At 40.1% G+C, this 15,064-nt stretch overlaps 2 protein-coding genes across 2 annotated transcripts; one reads left to right on the top strand and one right to left on the bottom strand.

Moving 5' to 3' along the window:
• Positions 1 to 2,105: 2,105 nt before the first annotated feature.
• Positions 2,106 to 3,319, bottom strand: LOC139742152 (tartrate-resistant acid phosphatase type 5-like). The gene has a single exon (XM_071652721.1). The coding sequence runs from the start codon at positions 3,179 to 3,181 to the stop codon at positions 2,141 to 2,143; it is 1,041 nt and encodes a 346-aa protein (XP_071508822.1). The 5' UTR covers positions 3,182 to 3,319; the 3' UTR covers positions 2,106 to 2,140.
• A 610-nt stretch (positions 3,320 to 3,929) lies between these two features.
• Positions 3,930 to 14,549, top strand: LOC139742151 (dihydroorotate dehydrogenase (quinone), mitochondrial-like). Its single transcript, XM_071652719.1, has 9 exons — positions 3,930 to 3,941; positions 5,483 to 5,692; positions 6,395 to 6,594; positions 9,290 to 9,372; positions 10,519 to 10,709; positions 11,695 to 11,814; positions 12,671 to 12,824; positions 13,417 to 13,576; positions 14,498 to 14,549. The coding sequence occupies exons 1-9, from the start codon at positions 3,930 to 3,932 to the stop codon at positions 14,547 to 14,549; spliced, it is 1,182 nt and encodes a 393-aa protein (XP_071508820.1).
• The last annotated feature ends 515 nt before the right edge of the window (positions 14,550 to 15,064 follow it).

Below are 15,064 nucleotides of genomic sequence, written 5' to 3'. Positions count from 1 at the left end.
AAAGACAAACATTGTGACATGAGACAGCTTGGTAAAGATTAAACGCTAAAATAGACAATGCAGCCTCTTTTCTCAGTTCATACTTATCCAGAGTGTGTGCTTTCTTTCCAGTACCGGTATTATTATTCAGATAGGTTAGGGTAATCCATTTGAATTGAGTGATACATCATTTTAAAACTTAGAGTCTGCTCTTTCAGAAGCTGTCCTTCAAGGACAAGTCCACCTTCATGCGCACGTGGATTGAGTGAATACAACAATATTAGTAGAACACATCACAGAAACTTGGAAAAATCGTACAATCCGTTCAAAAGTTATGATTTTTAAAAATGTCTGCACAGTCGCGGCTGGATGAAAAGACTACCACAGTGTATGATGTCACATGCGCACATTGTAAAGAAAATAAAAAGAGAATTTCACAAAACCATACTTTTTGAGTAAAGTTCACATTTCTTTGACTTGCTACTGACGTATGTTAAGGGTAATATTATTCCCCCTGCCTTCTGAAAGAGAAGTCGAGTCTCCTTTTGTAAGTGAAAACATGTTGAATTTTCTTTATTCATTCTTTATATCGTTGTACACATGTGACGTTACAAAGTACAGTAGTCTTCTCATCCAGCCTCGACTGAGCAGAAACTTCAAAAATTCATAACTTTAGAACGGATTGTCCAATTTTCCTTAAAACTCTCACTGATGTGTTCTACTATTGTTGCTGCATTCACTCAACCCACATGCTATGAAGGTGAAAAATCTTTGTCTGGCGACTTTTTGTTGATCAATCACACCAACCCTGATGGAAATCTCTTCAAATTCATGGACGTTCTAAAGTCTCCTTTAAGTTTAACCAAAATCTATATATGTAGTTGGCATGGCAACGTACCACTTAACACTAATCAAAAGTATTTCAAACCTCTATACATCCCGTCGATCAGTTGTACCTATTCAAATGGAATCTCTTCCAAACTGAAAAATAGCCTCCTATAACTAACTTCAACTAAAAACCCTAGTTTTGGGTTACCATGGCAACGTACAAATCAACAATTATATTTGACCCCTGCTTTATACTCTTGGTACCTTCTATATAACGTTCATATCAAATTTTGTGAAAATTGAATCTTCCTACCTGGAGAAATAAACAAAAACATGATTTTTAGAAAAAAAGGTCATTGACCTTTGACCTTTGACCTTTGGAAAATTCACTCCAAATTCAATCAAAATATTTTACTTGTTCTCAATATTCTTCCTGCCTAGTTTTATCCAGATTGGATATTCCTGACCTGAGAAATAGCCAAAAAACCCATTTCACAAATAAAGGTCATTGACCTTTGACCTCTGACCTCCTTCCCAGCATCAATTTTTTTGGAGCACCCTATTTTTTGAGAAGGTACATCATGAAGTACCTTTGGTGAAAAAATCATGCTTTTGTCCGCCGTGTCACGATAATTTCACTAAGCTACCCCACTAAAATATCTTATTACCATCCAGTATATCTGGCCTGCACAGCAGATCAATGCAACACACAAACAAAAAGTTACTCATTTTGTAACATGAACAAATAACAACAAAATGAAAGGTGTCCAATATCAAACAAAACAACATGGACAATGAACATCATTTCAGTGCAGCTGCATGCGACAATACAGTCGCAAGACTTCAGCGTATCGTCATTTACAAGAAAGTCAAATCTTTCCTCCCCCGAGTAATTTTACTCATAAATTTGAATGAAGGACGATATATCATCGGGTTGTCTATCACATATCAGGAATGTTGTCGTGTACAATCAATATTTACTTCCGTTTCATCACACCCCATCATCTCAACAGAAAAAACAAACAAACAAACAAACAAACGTATATCCGTTTTGGGAGTAACCAATTTCTGTCTCAGTTGAGAGAATGGGTCCATGGTGGGCCAATTGCACATATTCTTTAATTGTTCAATTTCTACATGCCTTCATTTTGCATATAACATCTGTTCTTTGATTCACAAAGGTTCGTGTCATATTCATGAAGATTGACAGACAAAAAGGAAAGACGAAACGACAAACGACAACACGCAAAGAGCAATAATAATTTCAGTTTAGCTTTGAGGCGAGGATAATACGGCTGCTAGGGGAACAAGTGCACGCTAGAAACAAATCATATCACTTTTTTCTTGGCATGATAGTGGCATGGTAGAGACTCTTTCCCGCCACGCCGTCGGCAAATGTCAAATCCATGCCAGACGATGTGGCCTCCACGTACGCGAAGCCCCCAAGACTCGTCAGGTCAGCGTAATGGAACTTCAACCAGCTAGCCGGTACGTCCGCCTGGTGGGCCACGGAGGGGTCAACGACGTGCGCTGCGCCGATGACGAAGTATTCAACGCTGGAGTTATCTTCTCGGATGTGCTGGAGATTATGATCGTGACCGCAAAAGTAGGCATTGACGTCGTACTTAATGAGCAGGGGACGAAGCAGGTCTACCAGGCACTTGGTCGGGCCGTGCTCGGCGATCGACCACACGGGATAGTGTCCCCCGACGATCACATACGTGTCGTTTCTGGTGCTCTTCAGTTGATCCTCAATCCACAGCAACTGGGCCTCCATCAATTTCTTTTCACTGGCTTGCGATGGTTGCTTGTGGATGTCCGCATCATCGAGATCCATTCCTCCACACAGCATAATAGTGTCAATCAAAATAAAGGCCACCGTGTCAGTTGTGTTGGGTATCTGGAAGCGCTCAGCGAAATAGAAGTCGGGAAACTGCCACCTTTCTGAGACATTGGAGTACTCGATCTGTGCCTGAACACTGCCGTGGTAATCGTGGTTCCCAGCAACAACGTACCAGGGCACCTGTAGGGAATCGGCGGTGAACACGTTCTCGAAAGTCTCGTTGAAGCGGGGATCGTCTACACTCTTTACGCCGTCGTAGTAAAAGTTGTCTCCCAGTGCCAAGACAAACTTGGAGTCGTAATTCGTCGCAATCACACCCATCTGCTTTGCAACATTGTATTCACACTCGGTGTAGTACGGAGCGCCGGGCTGGCCGCCCCAGTCGGCCAGCACTAGGTAGTTGAGAGCATTTTCCTTGCCGTAGTATACGGCGTTCTTACTCGCTGCTGGCAGCGCGTGGGCAAGGGCACAACAAGCACTCAAAGCTACGACCGACAGCAGAGACACCCGAATGGCCCTCTCGATTCCCATTTTGAGAACTAGAATATTCACAAGATTTATCTTTGGCTACGCGAATGGTCGATGGCAGGGGAAACCCGCAAAAACCTAAGCAGACGTTTGGATAGAATGATAACCTTGTTGACTCGATGGGCCGCTGCACGGAGAAATCAAGCGGGAGGTACCGTCTGTAGCCTCTCCTCAGCAACACTGGCTTTTGTAGCTCAGCCGGCTAGCAACATGATTCACATTGCGTGCCCTCTTTGGTTATGAGAATGATACAACATTGTCATGTGACGTACTATATATCATCAGGTGACCAAATTAAATTAGGCTCAATTCAGACGTAGAAGTTTTTTTTTTAAACAAAATGTGACAGCTGTTTAATAGGGTACACTCTTATTCCTTTTCGATTATCTTGCTTATAATTCTTATCTTTAAAAATAGTTATTCGTATCTAGACTGACTCGATGATACCATTGACCCAAAGAGACGCTTAGAATTCACGAAAATGAAACATTGTAGAGAACAACTAAGACAGAGTCTATCATCGGCGCGCGTGTTTCCCCTAGATCCTACGCCTGACCTTGTGCGGTAGGTCTGCGTGCTGTTATCACGAAGATCCCATACGCTACGGAACGGAGGCGTTTTTGTATGATTTGTATCCACATTAACCTGTTTTCGACCAATAACATGTAATAAGAAGGCTCCTATATATACACCAGTACCAGTTCTAGATCTTAACAAGCAAGTTAATGTGGTGCTCAGCTGTAGAACAACAATGTCACTGAAAGTGAGTAGAATCTGACGTGTGACACGCATCGAATGCGTAAATCAAATTAAGTTTATGTAACATATGTGCGGTCTGTGGATATGACAGTCTAGACCTCTATTCCAATTCAAAGAAAGGAAAAGTCATCTAACATTAGTAGAGGCCTAATGACAATGTTAGAGCTAAATGACTTTAGTTTAATGTGGGTGTGTGTGTGTTTGTTGTTCATAACTAAGCATAGCAGAGATTTATTTTTACTTGCACAGTGAGCACCTGTAATCTGAAAGAGCACAAAGCACAAATGGCATCCACTGACACTGTCTGAAGCACCACACCACAAACCCTCATCCAGTTGCTGAACAGGCTTTGATGAGAAGCACCATAGAAGTAGAAGTAGAAGAAGTAGAAACAACTCTTTATCTGTAAAAGGTGGCTTTGTTTTTATTAAGGCACCATGTTTTATTGAGGCACCATGATTTCTAGTATTCTACACCATGACAAGTCAGACAAGAGTAAATTAATTTGTTATAAATAGACAGTGTCAGAATATAGCTTATAGAATGTCAGTGTGACTCCAACAAGGAGGATTTTTCCTTGATTACGTTGCAGTCTTTTAAATACAGAGCTTTCACTAGACATCTAGTCTAGGTCTATTCTAGCCTGGATCTGACAATATCTAATTTAGATTACCACGGTTATTTTTATGAGCAAGTCTTCGGATCTCCCTGATCCTTAATAGAGGATATTCTTCATATAAAAAAAAAAGATAACCATTTCTTCATAACTACTACCTTTCAGGTAAAAGAAGAATCTTATTGAAATGTTGACCGAAAGATCGGTCTGTATCTGGTCGTCGGGGAAATGTTCCACGGAGACTGCGTCTGGCTTCATGCGGAGGAGAGCGATAACGTCAAAAAAATAAAAGACTCCCCTGGACAGACGGATCTTTCTGTCTAATTGAAATGCTGACTCCAATCCAGAATTAATACTAATGCCTGTTACAATGCCTTTTGTGTAAATATCTGCATGAAAGCCTCTAGCAGTCTTGGGATCTTCCTGATTTTGGAGTGTGGATGTTGGCAGCCCTGTGTTTGATGAATGGAAAAGAAAATTGGCAATTTGATAAGAGCAATTAATGTACAGTCAAACTTGCACCTGTCCACATACAGTGGCCACCTCATAAGGGAGCCAAAAAAGTGGCTGATGTAGACAGGTGGCCACTATGTATAGACGAGGTCATTACCATGGCTTTTCTTGTGTGGGGAATTGCGTTGAGTGGTCCACATTAAAGAGAATACTGCGGGTGGTCACTATAAAATAGATGGATTTGACTATACCATGGTATTTATTTACCTAACAACCAGTGCATTTTACAATGTGATTGTGCTGAAAACAACATATATGTTTAGTTTTAGTGTTTGTATTTTTTTTAATTAATCAATTCACAATGCAAACAATTGTATGCATTAAAACATATTCTTGTAAAAACTCTCATACTTCCGATCAGGGGTCAGCAGAGTTTAATAAAATCTTACAAATCTTACAATGTTTGGTGATCACAGAAGAAACTTCAGACAGCAGCTACCGTCCTGGGAGGAGGGTCCGTGCTCTTTGTGGGCATCGCCGTTGCCAACGGCAACGAGAAATTCTATCGTGATTTTGTGATGCCTTCCTTCAGACTGATAGACGGCGAGACATCTCACATCTTGGCAGTAAAGACAGCAGCCTGGGGGTTGGTGCCATGGAGCAAATACAAAGACCCCCCTCGACTGGTAGGTCACAGACAGGATATACACAGACAGGATATACAATATCAATATACCATAGAATTTAAGAAGAATTTTTTTTTGTACGGTACAATTAATGAAATTATTTCCTCCTTGCTAATTTCAGTGAAATTTACTGGAGAAATTCACACTCGCCTATGACAGCACAAGCAGTGTTAATGAGAGTAGCATAGTGGCTTTATGTAGGCCCCATCATGTATGTGAATTCCCCACTCCCCCAATATATGGTGCTATAATGTCTGCAACAGATTGTTTGAAATATCTGGGATGGTTCTTACATATGACTGTAGGATGCAAGGATAAACATTTTTAAGCTGCATGGGGTAATTTTGAGTCCCAGGCAACACCTAAAAACAAAGATGAATAAAAGTTCTGTGTTTTGCAGTGTGGTAACTTGAAGACATTGATTTTGATGTAAAGTTTTGCTCCAGTAACAGTTTTCATGGACATGGGGCAGTTGGAAAGAAAAGTATAGGTTTCCATATCACAAGAATTGCTGAAATGCCAAATAGTTTGGTCAGAAAAGTCTAAGTTTAAAGTTCTCCCAACTATCTTGACCACAACACCTGGTAATGATCAGAATTTAAAACTTATTTTATGGTCTTATACAGTGGTGATTACGTAAATGATGCACTGCAGTCCCATACAGACATGTTGTGGTTTGTTTGTTCCTTGGTTGATACCCAGGCAAGTGAGGTGATGGGTCTGCCATTCTCAAACCCAGTCGGCATGGCCGGAGGGTTCGACAAGCATGCGGAAGCCATGGACGGCCTGCTGAAAATGGGATTCGGCTTTGTTGAGGTGGGCAGTGTCACCCCTGAACCCCAGCCAGGAAACCCCAAACCGAGGGTCTTTAGGCTTCCAGAGGACAAGGCAGTTATAAACAGGTGCCCCTCCTAAGCTGAAGTGTTATTGTTGTTGTTGTTGTTGTTGTTGTTGTTGTTGCTGTTTTCGTTTGTTTGTCTGTTTGCTTTTAAAGTAGGAAAAAATATGCAAGCAAGAATCATTAATGGTGATTCATGTAGAGGAGCTGTTGTGGCTGTGTGGATAGAAACACAGACCATCAATTATGAGGCACCTCATATTCAATTGACTTGGCAGCAGCATTTTGTGCCCCTTGGCTTAATCCTCGTTGCTTAGTACTGGTACACATTGTACTTCAGAAAGGACGGAAAGCTGCCAGTCCTCCAGTCGTTTGCATTAAAGCATTCATTGCTCCGTTTAGGGCTAAGCAAAACGAAAACACAATCCGATTTAATTCAATTTAATTAAGTAATCATCAACATCTTTTTGTATGTGATCATTGACAGTTACAGTAATTCTTCATTTCTCTATTTTTTTTTTTTCATTGCAGCTAGTTTGCCTTTGCCTTCTATCTGCTGCTTATCTTGTTTTATTGTTTGCAGATTTCCCCTTTCATTTCCTCTAAACTTACAAGTAATCCATGTAGTTCTCAGTGGTATGTGTCAGATTTTGTGGCCAGCCCAGCTACATATGTGATGCAACCTTATATAGAGTAACTGGACATTGCTCACTTGTGCATCTGATGGCTGTTTTTACCTTGATCAGCTTCATTTTTGTAGAGTTCAGAAGGACCCAATTTTGGCCTTATTTGTTGGTGTTAGGGGGGTTCTCTGGAGTTTTTAGGAAGTTTACATATTTTGTTGGAGGTGTGGTTTCAGATTTGCTTTTTAAGAAAAACAATAATTTCTTCTATGTGAATTGTCCTTTACCCGTTGAGGACGAGTCGCGAGTATACTCAAGCAAGTGCCTATGGGAAATGCGTGTTGCGGCAAAATCAGCCCGTCCTGAAAGGGTTAATGTTATATAGTTAATTTCATGCTTTGGGTGAAAATGTTATTTGAGCGAAAATGTCATTTGAGCTCTTCTTTGCATTGTCAAACTAAAGTAGGCCTAGAATCTGTCTGAGTACACAGATTTTATGAAGATGTAAAAAGAAAGCAATTGGGCTTACAGTATGAAAGTGAAGCTACAAGTATTTCATCATAGAGGAAGTATTTTGCCATAAAGGAAGCATGAGCAGCATGAGCTTCCTTGTTTGTTTTTCGGTGGTTTTTTTTGTTGTTGTTGTTGTTTGGTATTGTCAGTGATGCTGCGAGTGAATTTTATGTGAGTGTAGTTCTTGTCACACACACATTAAAAACATTAGAGATGTTATTGCAGTAATTCCCCAAAACTTGACACTTTTGCTTTCACTTGCGATATATTCCTTTTTACTTGTTCCTTATGGCAACCTGGGCCCCGTTTTATCAAAAGATAAAATCAATTTTAAATTTCCTTATGACACAGGCTGCCAGAGACTTACAGTTGAAATCAACTATATAATCAATTTTAACTCTTCATAAAACAGGTTCCCGTGGTGTCAACTGATATAGCTGAACCTATTATACCAGGTTCCAAAAATGTAGACAAGAGTCCCTGCCTTTGTGGCCTAAATTCGTGTTTATTTGTGTTCTACTGCCCATAAAGATAGCTTAGATATATTAGAGATTCTTTTGCCATTATCAGTTTTCTTTCTGTATGAAAACTGCATGTATCGTAGTATTATTTGCCTTTTTTTCCAATGAAGTGTGCGCCTTTTTGGTATGAAACTTGTTTGAAGATGTACATAGCAATCAAGGCTGAGCTCAGTAGATTTTCGCTTTCTCTGACCCTATTCAGGTGCCTCTTTAGTGTAGAACAAAGGAGTGTGTGAGCCCATCAGTGCCCGATACCTAGCGCCCGATAGATATTTTGCATTGTTCGATGGCACACGTAGTTGACTATGGAAAACAGGATACATGTACCGCTTGACTGCTTTCGCACAGGTGGATTACCAACCTGTGTGTTCCATGTCAACCTGCAAAAAAAAAAAAATCTTGTTCGGGGGCATTGGAGATTCTCGGAGAATTGCTGGAGGAACGGGTTATTAATGTAAAATTGTAGTGACACTGTGTGATAATATTTATGTCAATATTATCTGAAAGGATAAGTTTTGAAAGGAGTGATGGTCACTAATTAAAAGCTCTGAGTGGCGTTGAATGTGTGTTGACATTAAAACATTAAATTACCTTCTATTTGCAACAGCGTTGGGGTGACTGTTATGTGATCCTAGTTTGCATAGATGCATAATTTGACGTGCTGCAGCTCTGTCTCATTGCCGTCTGTGCAGCCATAGTAGTTGTGTGCTGTGGTTTCCACTGTTGAAGATCACATGAAGAATTTTGATGTGGAGCATCACTTACTAGTGAAGCTATTGTAGTTCAAAGCTTGACTTCTAGAAACGATGCAAACTGTGGCTGACAGGTTTCTTAACTCTCCCCCGCCCCCTCCCTTTCTCTCTACTGCTTCTCATCCCTCTATTTGAATGATTAATTCTACATATTGTGTCATAACAAAACATTTAAATGCTACCTCAGTACCTCAGTAGGGGAAATTCACAGATGCCCATCAACAAACCATGAGAGGAAATATTGGCAGTGATTTGTATTCGCATGAGACATGTATTATTTGTTGCGATCACTTGTCTTATTATTGGTGCTTTACCTTTATCTTTGAGAATGTGTGTTTCTTTAATTACAGGTATGGTTTTAACAGTGTTGGACATGATGTGGTGCATGAAAGGCTCTTGAGAAGACTAAAACAAGTCTCTGATAAAACCCAAGGTAATTTCCTGATTATTAGCAAAATATGAATAGATTTTAGTCTATCATTATGCAGCACTAATGCTTAATCTTAATTTTGTTTTGTTTTTGTGTGTCATTTTTGTGTGTATAGATCAGAAACATACCAGGTAGAGTTAGTCATTCACTCTATGAGATGGCAACTTTCTGTGCAGACACTTACATCAGTAAAATTCATTGTGGACTTTGTTCAGCTCCAAGGTGGAATCATGGAGATAGTTCCTCATGACCTTTGCAAGTTCCATTGTTAGAGTTTGTTGATAGTGTGAAGCCAGAGAGATTGATAACAATTTCCTGTAACAGGGCATTGTTGTGTCACTTGTATCCTTGCATTAGTTTTAATATGTCCCAGGGTAAAGTCATGTGCTCAAGTATAATTGGCCCTGTGGTTAAGGATTGCTAACCTTCGGGGAATTTCTGGAGCACTCAGTAATGTTGAAATCATGTTGAACTTTCCTTTCTTCTCTCACTTTCTTTCCCTCTTTTTCTCTCTCCTTCTCTCACACAGCTGATCTTTGTATCTCTATGTCAGTGCTTTTGTTGTGAATGTTTGTACCAGTTCAAGTAAGAGTACACTGATTGATTTCTGCTGTTAGGTAGACAAAAGTACAGTCAGTGTGGAAAATTGAAGGAGCTTCAAAACTCAATTGGGAAACCCTTTACTATGAAAGGTGTGTCATTTACATATATGTGACTGTTTAAAAAAAACAATAACAACAAATCAGATAGGCATGAAGAATATGACTGAGGACAATTTTCATGTGGATAATTCAAATTGATAGTATGTCCATTTGCATTACAGCAATACTCCAGAAATCCATGTGCATTGATCTTTCATTACGCATATTTTATGTAACAATCCAGGGGGAAAGGGCATTGTTGGAGTTCACCTCAGGAAGAACAAGATATCCATGTTTATATGTCATTCGTAATGTGTATTAACCTGTTGAGGACGAGTCCTGAGTGTACTCGGGCAAGTGTCTATGGGAAATGCATGTTTTAGCAAAATCAGCTGGTCCTCAGCGGGTTAACATAAATCTCTGTCCTGGGGGAAAAGGGAGTCATTGGAGTTAATCATAATGTTCATGTTAATCTTTCTTCATGCATCTTAAATCCAAATGTATCCAGCTGAAAAGGGCATCGTGGGAGTTAATCTCGGGAAGAACAAGACCTCGCTGGATTCGGTCCAGGACTACGTGAAGGGGGTCAGGAAACTGGGTTGCTTTGGAGACTTCCTGGTCATCAACGTGTCCAGTCCCAACACCCCTGGCCTGAGGTCCATGCAGGGAAGACAGCAGCTAGAGCAACTCGTAAAGCAGGTACAGATGGCAGATACAGGGGCGGATCCAGGAATTCTGTAAAGGGGGGGGGGGGGGGGGAGCACCTTTAAAAAATTAAAGGGGTGCACACATCCCCTCCATTTTTTCCTTCGTATTTCTTTTGTTTTAACAAAAAAATAAAGGGGGCGGGTACCCAGTGCACCCCTGCCTGGATCCTCGACTGAGATAGTCATTCCTCTTAGTACTGTTGGAATTTTTACATAGTTTTGGACCAGTCTCAGAACTTTATGTTGCGTGGTAGCTGACATAAGTTTTGAAAAAAATACACCTTGTCAATCCGCAAGATCCAGGAGCATCTTGTTGACAAGGATGCATCATTTTTGATGAGGTGAGATTAATCAAATATCCACCTAAATGCTTTGCCATTTTTCTTTATAGAAATTGTGATTGGTCCACAACAAAACTTAAAGTTTACATTCCAATTTTTTTCAAGACGTTTGTCAAAAACATGAACAGTTGGTATCATGAAGTTAAAACCATATGATGGGGTTGAAATCTCATTAATCTCAGCTAAGTCTGTTTGTTTTGATTTTTTTTCAGCTTCAGAGCCCAAGATCTTTGTCTACTTTCCATTGCTTAAGAAGAAGAGTTAACTAGCAATAACTTGATCATGCTTGTGTATCTATTATGTATAATATGGTGTAGCCTACCTTACAATAAAAGAATCAGAGAAAACTTTGATGGTTTTCAGAATCTGTCTGTACCTATGCTCCAGGAGAAATCTGCATGTCTCTGATAGCAACACTTTGGAAGAAGTTGTTGTTCCCAGAAGGCTAAGGTTACACAAACAGAGTGAGCAGCAGGAGTGCATTACACCGTGTCTGATGCTGTGTACTGAAGGTATTGGGCAGTGTAATCTCACAGTGTAACTAGGGTGTTAAGCGTAGATGATTGATTGATTTCAGTTCTCCATCATAAATTGATCAGCAGCACCATGTGCCAATGTCTTCTTGGTTCCCTACAGGTGTCGGCTGCCAGAGACATTCTCCCCTGCTCGCCCAAGCCACCCGTCGTGGTGAAGATCTCTCCCGACCTCTCAGAGAAGGATAAGGAGGACATTGCAGCCGTTGTCATGGACAAGAAGGTGAGAGAAAGGAAGTTGGGGCGGAGGGGAGAGTCTACCCTCAGGTACAGTGGACTCTCGTTATACCGAAGTCCTCGAGACCAACAGTTTTCTTTCGCTACATTGAAATTTCGTTATAAGCGAACAAATAAACAATAAAAAGCATCGAGCCGATAATGTTGCGGCCTGAATTTTTATTTCATTGCCAGTGGAAGTTCATTATAACCATGTTCATTGTAACGGTAGTGCACTGTACATATCACAGACTGTTTGCACCTTGCATGAGCTTTGCTCTCTTTGATAACAGTTGAAAGTGTGACAGATGACTGTAAGTGCTGAGTGACCCTATATTATTCAACAATAATAACTGCACCTGTTGAGGAAAGTTGATTACCAGTTGTCCCTTCTATAACTGAATCTGTGAGACAAACTGCCATCTTGTTGAGCGTACTGTCAAGTGCTGTGTATTTCTTCCACAAGTCTCTTTTAACTCTTCAAACGTGGTTCGTGATTTGGATTTATTTGCATACATGTATTTTGTTCAACAATTCCAAGCACTACGCTTCAGATATTGTAATTTTTCTATCTACATCTATGTAGTCATTTATTTGTTTTTGTTTGATATTGTTCACAGTTGCTTTGGATTTTTTATTTCTTTTTCATTGCCAATAAAAAAGAAATAGGAAAATGGACATATAATTATGTTCTTTTGAATTAGTGTATACATGTTTATATCTCCCTCTTTTCTCTTTGATTTTTCTTTTCATGTTGATCCTGTACTATCATTTCATGTATACTGGAATTCATGATTCTCTGGGCTCATTTTGCCTTGTGTTAGTCAAATTTCGTGAAAATTATTCCCATGGTACTTTTGTAGAATGGAGTTGGAGGCATCATAGTGACAAACACCACCATCAGCAGACCGGACACCCTACAGGGAGTGCACAAGGGCGAGACAGGGGGGCTGAGTGGTGCCCCTCTTAGGGAGCTCTCTACCGCAACAGTCAGAGACATGTACAAACTGACAAAAGGTGAAGCAGCCTATTCAGGACTATATCACATAGTGTTAAAGTTTTAAAGACACACAAACATCTTTGAGAACATTATAGTTTAGATGCAGTAATTTGCAATGTCCATCAGATGAAGATCAATTCAAACTCTGCTTTTTGTATTTTATTGTACAACCATGACTGATGTGTGTATGTCTGCTCACACACATACATTTACACTAGTAAAAGAAAAATGAGTTATTCCACCAAACATGACAATCACCTGAAAATGAAAACTTTCAAAAATATTTCTGGTTGCCAGTTTTGGTTTTGACGACATGCAGAATTGTGCCTTGACAAAGTATTTGATGAGCCTTCTGCTTTTGACATTTCGAGAGTATCTTTGAATCAGTTAGTTGATGGTAGAGGTAGTACAGCCTTACTTAGAGCTGTCATTGTTGTGTTTTCTTTCTTTTCTTTTAACTACTTGTTGCATCTATAGTCAACAGATTAAAACAAATCTGATAGGCCATGGACACCAGAGAAAATGTATATAGACTGTTTTGTGTTTTACGTCATTGCTTTCAATTTCTCTCTACCTATACTGTTTACACTCTCATTTACATCATTGAAGGTCAATTGCCAATCATTGGAGTGGGCGGAATAAGCAATGGGCAACACGCGTATGAGAAGATCAGAGCAGGTGCCTCTCTAGTTCAGCTGTACACCGCATTTGCATATGAGGGTCCTCCTCTTCCGGCCAAAATCAAAAGAGAACTAGAAGAATTACTGAAGTAAGTATGCTTGTAATGAGCATTTCTTGAATGATTATTATCATTATTATTATTTGTTGTTGTTGTTGTTGTTGTTGTTGTTGTTGTTGTTGTTGTTGTTGTTGTTGTTGTTGTTGTTGTTGTTGTTGTTTGTTTCATGATATTGATTTTGGGGTCTGGTTCTTACAGCTGTTTGCAATTGCAACCTGCAGTGGCTGCAGTTTTGCTGGTCAGAGCAAAGCAACAGCCCTACAGGCATTAAAGCTTGAGTTGTTGCTGTAGAAGGTGCAGGAATGGTGGTTTATAATCATTGGCAATGTCTTATAAACACTGCACTATGGTGTATTTATTAAGGTACACAAAGAAATATCTGCAGTTCATGATCTTATGATACTTCATTGGGTTGAGATATTTAACCAGTATCATTCTTCCATGTGTGAAACAGCACATTAGCTTCCAAAATTTTGCCAGAACGTGGATGTATCCTTTTTAATCACAACCTTGCCTTGCAGACAAGGTCTTGCTTACTTACTCACTGACTGATAAAATGCCTCAAGTCTGTGACTGCCAAGGGAGGTACATAATATGCAGGGCTTGACATCAGCGATGGTCCAATGGCCTGGGGCCACCAAAAATTGATGTTTTGCTGCCAAATTTCTGAAAAGGTTATCTTTTGGTGGCCCAACCAGGCAGCTAAAATTGAAAATGAAATTTTATATTTCCTTTCATTTCAGGCCACTACATTTCTTTTTCCGGGCCCCCAAAATTTGAAATTTAAAGGTTTTAGTGGCCTGAAATGGCCACCAGAGAGAAATGTCAGTGTGGAGCCCTGATAAATGTGATGTGCATGCTAGCAGATGACTTGAATTGCAAGGGGTGGTAGTGTTGTTACACATCCTGTAATGTACTGTACATTAAATTACTTCCTTAATGATCTTGCAGGAGGGACGGCTTCAATTCGGTGGCCGAGGCAGTGGGGGCAGACCACAGGTAGCAGACAGTCGGCGGGAGAGAGAGAGAGAGAGAGAGACCAGTCTCCAGAGTGTCCGATGATACCAGTACGTCATGAACCACAGTTGCTACGCACCAGGCGTGTGATGTACCGGTAGTTGGTGGTGTGTTTGTGCTTCAGGATGTGCCTACTATAAGTGTTTGCCTATTTCGTCTCCATTGCTTCGGAATCAATGTCGGTATTCAGGGTTTGCCATCATTAACGATGACATCATTAGGTTTTTTTAGTCTTTTATACTCCTGCATCCATTACCAGGTCAACATCAGTGATGATTTGAAACAAACCAAGCAACAGGCACGCAAAGCAAATAAAACTAACGAGTACTGAATAACAGTTTTATGGGATTAACAGGTACTATGTGAAACCCAGTGTCACATCAGCAGAGTGCTATAAGGTTTTTGAGAAGTTGAAGTGGAAGAAATGCTGTTTGAGTTTATATATTTGAGTGTGCAGTTTCTGGCTTATTCATTGTTTGCTTCTACAAATAAATGTACACA

The sequence above is a fragment of the Diadema antillarum genome, unplaced genomic scaffold, assembly GCF_040938485.1.
Source record: "Diadema antillarum isolate AM-2024a unplaced genomic scaffold, OU_Dant_1.0 seq00000981_RagTag, whole genome shotgun sequence".
Lineage (NCBI taxonomy): Eukaryota > Metazoa > Echinodermata > Echinoidea > Diadematoida > Diadematidae > Diadema > Diadema antillarum.
This window is presented reverse-complemented; position numbering and strand designations above follow the sequence as displayed.

Coding starts and splice junctions, on each gene's coding strand:
- LOC139742152 (XM_071652721.1), bottom strand. CDS start 3,181: ATGGGAATCGAGAGGGCCATTCGGGTGTCTCTGCTGTCGGTCGTAGCT.
- LOC139742151 (XM_071652719.1), top strand. Junction 5,693..6,394: donor ACAAAGACCCCCCTCGACTG/GTAGGTCACAGA, acceptor GTTGATACCCAG/GCAAGTGAGGTGATGGGTCT. Junction 12,825..13,416: donor CATGTACAAACTGACAAAAG/GTGAAGCAGCCT, acceptor ACATCATTGAAG/GTCAATTGCCAATCATTGGA.